Source organism: Crocodylus porosus, unplaced genomic scaffold, assembly GCF_001723895.1.
Source record: "Crocodylus porosus isolate Cpor-Errol unplaced genomic scaffold, CroPor_comp1, whole genome shotgun sequence".
Lineage (NCBI taxonomy): Eukaryota > Metazoa > Chordata > Crocodylia > Crocodylidae > Crocodylus > Crocodylus porosus.
The window spans coordinates 37468512-37478183 of record NW_017728912.1 but is presented as its reverse complement, the minus strand read 5'-3'; the positions used below and the strand labels follow the sequence as shown (position 1 = coordinate 37478183).

Genomic DNA, 9672 nt, shown 5'->3' with positions numbered 1-9672 from the left:
CCTTCCTGCGCAGTGGAATTGTGTCCTGCTGCGCCCCAAGGATAGCCTCCTTAAGGAAGGACCACCTTTCCTGGACCCCCATACTAGCTACACCCTGGGCTCCAAGTGCCTCCCTGACTACTACCCTGAGCCCATTGAAGTTGGCTTTCCTAAAGTCAAGCGTTTGCGCTGTGCTAATTACCCTCCCCACTTTTCTCTGAATAGCAAACTGGATCATTTCATGATCACTGTCCCCTAGCCTCCCTTGTACTAGCACCTCCCCCACCAGGTCATCCCCAGAGGCTAACACCAGATCCAGTATGGCATCTTCCCTAGTGGGGACAAGTACCTCCTGCACAAGGTGTAGGTCCTGTATGCACGTCAGGAACCTTCATGAGTGGCTAAACCTGGCCGACTGCTCCTCCCAGTTGATGTCAGGGTAATTCATATCACCCATGACCACAACATCCTTTGCACACATGGCCTCCCCAACCTGCCTGGAGAATTCCAGATCCAGCTCTTCCTCCTGATGTAGTGGCCTGTAGTAAACCCCTACCACCAGATCCTTCTCCCCCTGCTCTCCTTGAAGTTTGACCCACAGGGTCTCAGTTAAGCCTTCCTCTGGTCCCATTTGGAAGGTAGAACTGGTATACTGTTCCCTAACACAGAGTGCAACCCTCCCACCTTTTTTCCCCTTCCTATCTCTTCTAAACAGCTTATAGCCCTCTATGTCTAGTTCTGGACCCCTCTGTCTCTCCTCCAGGCCCACTCCAAGATGTCAGGTCCTCTGTATTCTCCTGGATGGGGCCAAGAGCACTCTCCATGCCTTTGGCCCCATCCAGTCCTGTGCTCTATTCCTGGCCCCTCTCTGGACCTCTGGACCCACCAAGTCCCTGCTTTTCTTGGCTCCTCTCTGGACCTCTGGACCCACATGATCCCCTGGACCCACATGGTCCCGTTCTTCCCTGACCCTTCACTGGGCCTCTGGACCCATATCAAGTGCTTTTCTGTCAGGGGGTGCTCCCCTAGCCTTTCCCCTCTGCAAGGTCACCCACAAAGCAGTGGGAGCTGACACTTTCTGGCACCCTCATCTGCCCCTGGAGTGACCCATGTGTGGCATTTTATTGAGGCTGCCCCACCACAGGTAGCCCCACCACACTGACCAACTCTAGTAGAATGCAGTTTTAGGTTTTACCCAGGACTGGTCTTCCAGCCTACCTGCTCTTGCTCAACCTTCTCTGAGCTCTCTCTAGATATCCAGTTCCACTCCTGGGCTGCTAACCACAGGGCTCTTTGACCCTAGCTCCATCTCCTACTTTCCAAGTCCTTCATCTCTGGCCACAACTGACTCTTAGACCCACCAGCCAATGTCATTCCAGAGCTGATCCCTTACTGTCTCTCAGCTGTGGCCTTCACCATGGACCTCTGTGCCTTTCCTAGACCCTGGTCCCACCTCCAAGCCAGTCAAGACTCCAGGATGTCCCAGCTCTGGCTCTCTCTCGCAATTACGGTTCTCAGAGTCAATCCTCTGACTGTCACCCCCCTCATCTCTGTGGGTCCACCTTCTCAGGCCCCTCCATGAGTCACTCTCCCTCTCCCCGCAGACCCAGACCCCTCCCTAGGTCTTGCTACATAGCACCCTTCTTCCCTGGGCACAACTGGACCCTCAATAGTCCCCTGTACTCTGCTCCACTAAAGGGGTACACCCAGACCCTCCATCAAGTCTTTCAGACACTCAGCCCTTCTCTCAGGGCTAACCTGGCCCCTCAATAGACCCATCAATACTCAGCACCTCTCCCAGAACTCACCTGATCTTTCATTAGGCCCCTGTGCACTCGGCCACCTATCTCTCCAGGCTCGTCTGGCCTCTAAACAGGTCCCAGGCACTCAGCCCCTTCTCAGGGCTCTGCACCCCAGGAACCTCCTCCATCCTCCAAGTTCCTACCCAAACCTCCAGATGTCTATCTCCTTGCTGGCACTTGGGAGCTGCAGCCTTGCTGCTGGGTGATATTCCTCCACTAGTCTCCAAGATGTTACCACCATCCCTGCTCTCAGGGTCTGGCCTTATACCCTGTTTACACACAGCCCTCATCCAATCAGGATACTCCCTTGCAATCAGATGACTCCTTTGATCAGGCCTAGCCTCACTTACCAGCCCAAGGGTCAGCTGACTCCCCAGTTAGCTCTAACCCTCACCAATCCCTGGCTCAACGGGCTGTCTGACCTCTGAAACTGGCAAGTACATCAAGTGCCCTGCCACAAGTATATTTGAAAAGAGCTTATTCTTTTAAAAAGCAAGTATAATTCAGATCTAAGACAACTTTGATAAGACTTGACTTTAAAAAATATGAAATTTGGAGGGATCTGTTAAAACAGTCTTTAAAAAAAATTGCTTATTTTCCCTAAGTTAGGCTTCATACAGATTTTATAGATAATAGTTTGGGGAGGGTGATGGGGTTAAAAATGGGCCCTGATATAAGTTGACGTACAAGGAGGGGCAGGCAGGATGGGGGGCTAGCAGGTGGGCTTGGGAGTTTACAGGGAGGAGGGGGATGGTTGGCAGGATCAAAGAAGCTCTCCAATCCTGCTAAACTCCCCTGGACTCACCCAGCCTTTTTGTGATACTGCTGAATCACCTCCAATCCTGCAAACTGTTCCTGGGGTCAGTTTTAATGGCATGTATTAGTCCCAGGACCTTGACTGGAGTAAGCTGGGGTGGAGGGGCTGGCAGCTTGGTGGTGGGCTTGGCAGAATCAGGGGAGCTGGTGGCTCTGCAGAGGGGGTTTGTGGAGATCGGGGGGGCTATTTTTATCTCCATGACTGTCTCCCACCCCAAGATGAACAACCTCCCTGCTGAATGAATCCCCTTGATTCCACCTCCCCCCAACCACTGGGGGGCAAATGCCAATAAAACCAGCCCTGGGAACAACTTGCAGTATTGGGGAGGGTTTTGAGAGATCAAGGTGGGGGGTGGGGCAAGCTGGATACTCCTTGGTGGGGTGGAGCACTTGTCTGTTTGGGGGTGGAGGGAGGAGCCAGAGGGCTAAAAATAGCCTGGTGCCAGATCAGGGGCAGGAAAAGCGCAGCTCAGAGCTGGGGCTAGTGGTTAGGCCTTCCCAGCCTAAGGCTGCACCGGGAATGTGTACAGAAATTTGGTTAAATTGGTCTACTCATACCCATTCTAACTTAGCACACCTCCAACGTACAGTTAAATTAGATTGGGTTGGCCATTTTTTGACCAATCTAACTTTCCTCGAACTTCTGTCCAGTTTGCACTTACATCAACTTAACAAGGAATCTAAGTGTAAGGTCCACACATGGATAAACTAAGTTAGATCAGGTGGCTATTTTTAACACAATCTAACTTCCCCCTAATCACCCCAAATGTCTGTTTGTACCCAAAGGTAGTCAAAGATAAACTGGCTGATAGTTTGGTGGTTCTGCTTTCTTTCAATCCTGGAACAAGGCAATTTCTTGTACAAAATAATTATTCACCACCAAGTTCCTACTTTCCTGCTTCTACTTTGCAGAGACAGATACTCTCTCTTTCATTTATAGATGAAGGAGCTCTTGCTCTACCAAGATTTCTTCACTAAAATATGTCTTACAGAATCCCAGGGTAGGGGAAGAAAGGAATGATCCTGGAATGGGAAAGAGGCAAACTATCACGGAACAAGACTATATCACCATGTCAAAAGTAATGACCTCAAACGATGCACAGAAGGAAACAAAATTATCCAAAAGCAAAGAGGGCAATTCATAGAATCATAGAAAATTAGGGTTGGAAGGGACCTCAGGGGGTTATCTAGTCCAACTCCCTGCTCAAAGCAGGACTATCCCTAACCAGAACATCCCAGCCAAGGCTTTGTCTAGCTGGGTCTTAAAAACCTCCAAGGATAGAGATTCCATAACCTCTCTGGGTAACCTGGTCCAGTGTTTTACTACCCTCCTAGTGAGAACGTTCTTGCTAACATTTAACCTAAACTTCTCTTGCTGCAACTTGAGACCACTGCTTCTTGTTCTGTCATCTGTCACCACTGAGAACAGTCTAGCTCCATCCTCTTTCAAACCATCTTTCAGGTTCTTGAAGACTACTATTCAATCCCCTCTCAGTCTTTTCTTTTCTAGGCTAAGTAAGCACAGTTCCCTCAGCCTTTCCTCTCAAGTCATGTGCTCCAGCCCCCTAACCATTTTTTGTTGCCCTCTTCTGGACCCTCTCCAACTTGTCCATAGCCGTTTTGTAGTGAAGGGCCAAAAACTGGACACAGTACCCCAGATGTGGTCTCACCAGTGCTGATTAGAGGGAAATAGTCAGTTTCCTTGATCTGTTGGCAACACTCCTACCAATACAGCCCAGCATGCCATTAGCCTTCCTGGAAACAAGAGCACACTGTTGGCTTATATTCAGCTCATTATCCACTGTAACCCCTAGGTGCTTTTTTGCAGAGCTGCTGCCCAGCCAATCAACCCCCAGACTGCATGGGACTCTTCTATCCTAAGTGCAGGACTTTGCATTTGTCCTTATTGGATCTCATAAGATTTCTTTTGGCCCAGTCCTCCAATTTGTTTAGGTCACTCTGAATCCTAACCCTACCCTCCAGCGTATCTACTACTCCACTCAGTCTGGTGTCATCTGTAAACTTGCTATGACATCTTCCAGGTCACTGATGAAGATACTGAACAAAACTGGCCCCAGCAACAATCCCTGGGGCACTCCACATGATACTGGCTGCCAACTAGATATTGAGTCATTGACTACTACCCTCTAAGCCCAATGCTCCAGGCAGTTTTCTAACTCCCTCAGCACCCTCTGAAAGTTAAATAGCCCTGATTCACAAAAATGATTACTTTAGAGCAGTGGTTCTCACCCAGGGTGCCAAGGCATTCTGGGGTGCCTTGAGATCCTTTCAAGAATGCCATGGGATGCCACATAATGTTAGCACTGTTAGGTTAGCAAACATGATTCATAAAATAAACCCAGAAATTTCAGATAGAAATCCATAGTTTCGGTCTTTCCGAGTTCTTTGCAGCAGAAAAATTGCTCTATTATTTTTCTGAAGTAAAAAAAGTTGTAAAAACTGGGTGCATCTACGTGCACTCAAGGCCATCCTGGGGTGGAGGGGGGTGAATTGGGGTGACTGCCCTGGGCCCTGTGCTTTAGGGGGACCTGTGGAGCTGGGGAAAGCGGCCACGGCAACTCTATGCCACCGCCACTGGCTTCCCGTGCAACCACTCACTTCCCCTCCATCCCTCTACTGCCGATGCACCACTGCTGATGGTGGCAGCAGCTTCTTCAGGTGCAGGGCACATGGGATCGGGGTGGGGTCCCACACTGGCTGATTTGCCCTGGGCCCCACACCCTGCTCGGGTCGGCTCTGCTGCACCCCACTGTGCAGTGGGTATCGTGTAGTCATTTAGTATTTGCTTTAGTAAATACAAAGTAACTGTGAAATACCCACTCCTACTGAGCAGTCCTGGTGGCACATGGGTCATTTTTGACCCTACTGAACAGCAGCAACGAGATACTGCTAATGCTACATCGCTGTAGTTTGTCACTGTAGTGGCACAGCGTCTAGTCTAGTGGCATAGCGTCTAGATGTGCCCACTAAGAGCTAGTATTTTTGAAGGGTGCCACAAGTCTATCCAGGGGTGTCTTGAATATAAAAAGGTTGAGATCCACTGTTTAAAGTATCATATTCCCCTCCAGAAAGGTCATCTTGAAGCCATCTTCTTGTATATTATCCAAATGCTGTACTAAAGCCAATTAGGTGGCTGCCTAAAAGAATATGATGAAAAGTATCTGATATAAACAACAATTACCCATCATGTTTCTCTATTTTCACCTTCCAGGTTCTTCTCTTGCCCTTAAAAGATAATTTAAGCAAATTTTGTGAATTAAGAAACTTCCACCTCTCTTTCTTCAAAGCACACGTATTGTGGAACATTGGCATAAGCAAACATAGAAAGTAATTTTAAAATGACAAAACTGCACAGTATTCAACAAGTTATATTTGAAACCTCTTAGAGAAACACCATACGTTTAAATGGCTTGCACATATAACTCTGATATATAGCTTTTAATGTTTCCTTATTTACACACTCTTTAGGCAACCAAATAAAATAAATAGCAGAAGGAAACCCTGTAGCCAGACCCCACACTGAAAAGTTAGAGAGAGTCAGAGGACGATTAATTTTAGAAAGAAGGTATTCATGTATTAAATTGCTGTTGGAAGCCAACCCAGTTTAAACTGGGGTTAAACTGGTCTAAGTGCATCACCATCACTGATTTAACTAGATTGTCTAAAATAAAATTAGATGAACCATTGCAACTCTCCTAATATAGAGTAGCATAAGAATATAACAAGTGCCATACTGGATCAAACAAATGATCCAGCTAGCCAAGTATCCTGTCTGCAGTAACGACAAGCACTAGATGCCTTAGGGACAGTATATGAACAGAGCATATCTAAAGTGTTCCATTTCCTGTCATACCCTCCATGGCATCAACTTTCATTAGTTTGGGAATGCCAGAAGATACAACCCCAAAATACAGTTACTGTAGTTATAACATAAAACATGACTGGTCTGCAAAATTAGTGCAGTGGCCTAAGACTAGCAGCCTGATATCTACACTGAAAAAAAAGACTACCACAAGTAACAACCAATAACATACTGGTTGACAATCTTAGAAGAATAGCCAAGGACAAACAGGAAAGGAGAGTCAACTCCTGGAGGTGGTCTCTCCAAATCAGTGCAGAGACAAACTGGTCAAGCTATGGAGTGGGGTGGGAAACTGTGCAGGCTATTACCTATGCTATTCCTGTTCTGAGTCTACACAGAGGACATCGGAACAGAATCTGTCAGTATGGCACTCTCTCACCAGCAGTAAACTCACAGGACATTTTTAACAGTCCCTCAACACCTTGAATCTGTAAATATTTTGGCTTCTAGTGTACAAACAAAGCAACATCTCTTGAATTACAGGTGAGCACATACCAAACGATCCTAAAAGTAAATCATCATTCAGTTTATCAGATTTTTCCTCCTTACTTAACACTGCCATCATGTGGCCATTTTACTTTATTCACTGAAGGCTGCAGAAATGATGGACTGTTATGACGTGTATTGTTACAATATCACTCCAACACTATCATGACTGTTATGGACTAATACTAATATTTTGTAGTGTTATTACTTTCCAATCACAGAACAAAGAATTCTACAAACACTAAAGCCTCTAAACACCCTACTCTGTATAGGAGATATGATTTATCTCCCTTTTACAGATGGGGAAAGGATGGCAGAGAGCAAGACTCAAAGGGAAAATGAAATGAGAAAACTTGATCTAGCACAGTCATTTTTTAATTATAATTTGTATTACAGTAACCCCTAGAAGATCCAGTCACAAATCAGAGCCCTATTGTGCTACGTACTCTCTGCACATAAACCAAAAATACAGCGTTTGCCCTTAAGAGCTTACCATCCAGGAATATGAAGAAACAATAGGTCAATACAACCAAAAGCTGGGGAAAAACTGTGGGGACTAAACCCATTAGGTCTTTACAAGGACTTAGATGCCTAAGTTTGACTCTATTCCACCTTGTTCAAGTCCTTGAAAATCAATTAATGCATCTACTTAACACATTGTCATCTTACCCTTATGTCTGAGTAACAAAAAAGCAGTGAGGAGGAAGATTCCACACCCACCTCTTCTGTTAAATTTTTCAGGGACTTGGGCAGGTTGGAAAAGGATTGCACTTTCATACTTAACCAGGCAAATTTTTTAGGAAAGACTTAATGAGAATACAGGAGAGGCTCTAGGGATTTTTGCACACATCTCATATCATGCAAAGGAATGGCAGGGGAAAAAGCATGAAGGCATCTGAAGGAAAATCAAAGTAATAAGAGAAACATTCTGGCCTGACTGATACAATGCAAGTTCTAGGGTCAGCTATTGGATAGCTTATAAGACATGATAAACAGGATGGAGCTATTTCATAAAGTGAAGACAAACAGTTTGATGAGGTGAAGAACAAGGAATTCAGAAGGAAAGCAGTAGGCAGTGGCACAGCAATAAGCCAAGAATTTTTCCTTTGTGGCAGTGTTTTGAATACATTAAACATATTTAGAGGAGGATGACATTTATCAAGACTGGAAAAAATATGTTGTAAGAGTCAAGATGTGAGATGTTTGGATAAGAATGTTAATGGTCTAGACAGAGGAAAGGCTGAAAGTTAGAGCTGTTCAGAAACAAAAAAAGTTTACATCTGGCTTGGATAGGGGGGCCTGACAAAAGGGCAGAATTCAAGATGATTCGAAAATAATGTACCTGGGTGACAGGTATGATTATTCTCCATGATAATAAAAAAGCTGGTTTGTAAAGAGGTATTTGAGGAAAAAAGATTAAAAGCCTCAATTTAACCCAGTGATTCTCCACCAGAGTGCCATGGTTGAGAACACAATATATTGACAGTACTATTTTGTAGTATAGAAGATACTGTAAACAACATGAAGAAAAACTAGATGGAATCTCAAAGTTTGCTGTCATCTATGGTTTGGATGAACAACTTAAGCTTCAATACAAAAAAAATTACTATTATTTAATTTGTGAGCTGTGAAACAAAGCCATCCAGATTACATGATAGGTGTAAGCATCATGTCAGCCATCCTATTACAAACCTCACTTTCCTCAAATGAGTCATCTCCCAAAAGCCTGTCATGCTATGAGCTTGTACATAAAATGTGTTTACAGTTTTTCTCCCTTAATAGTGTTAAAATTTGCATATAAAATTTAATTGCTTACCTGGCAGAGGTAGTTGGACTAATATACCACTAACTTTTGAATCCTTGTTTAACTGGACAGTCAGATCTAAAAGTTCTTCCTGAGAAATGTCTTTAGGCTTCAGAATTATCTCACTATGAATACCTGATAGAAAGAAAGTCAAACAAAAGCCACTTTGCGTTTTCCTGCTTTTCCTAAGGTGAGCTAAACTATTTGAGGTGAAATTCTCAAAAGTGATAAAAAATTGTCTTCAATGGGCGTAAATGCTTTTTAAAAGTCCACCTTTTTCAACAGTTTGCACATACAAATAATTTGTAATCTTACAAATGAATTCAAAGGAAGTTAAATATCTCACTTCAACACATCTTAAAAATTAACGAAAACAAATGTTTACAAAAACAAGATATGCACTAATTTTCACAGGAATATACGCCTGAAGATTCTAAGTAAACCTCTAGACCAGGGACAGACATTGCACATAAAGTTGTTTAAGTGATCAGAAACTCGTTTAAACCTGTAACAGAATAAATGTTCACTGCATATAAACCAGTTTAAAAATGGATGAAACCAGTTTGAGATAAACCTGGTTCAATGTAGTATCAGGCTTAACTGATTTGGTTTAAACCAATTTATGTGTTGTCTGTCCCAGACCTTTTCCTGGTTTCAGTTAAATCAGAGACCCCCAGCATCCCTGCATGCTCTCTGGGCTGGTGGGGCTCTTTGCTCCAGCCGAGCCAAGCTGGCCCTGCCCCTTAGCTCCCCAGCCCAAGCAAGAGCAGGAAGGGGCAGAGGTCTGGCCAGAGAGGGGTTTAATTCCTCCCTCCCTGTGCCACCAACAGGGACCGGAGCTTGGTCTGCCTGGCACTCCCCCCTTTCTCCCTGCCCAAAATAGGCCCCCAGCTGTCCCCTCC

General features: G+C 44.9%; 1 protein-coding gene across 1 annotated transcript in view; it reads right to left on the bottom strand.

Annotated features, from left to right (window-relative positions):
- The window catches only part of MTHFD2L (methylenetetrahydrofolate dehydrogenase (NADP+ dependent) 2-like), a 60637-nt gene that overhangs the window by 36000 nt on the left and 14965 nt on the right, over positions 1-9672 (bottom strand). Inside the window, exon 3 of the mRNA XM_019534294.1 lies at positions 8783-8905. Coding sequence (XP_019389839.1) covers positions 8783-8905 — 123 coding nt within the window. The remainder of the gene's footprint in view (positions 1-8782; positions 8906-9672) is intronic.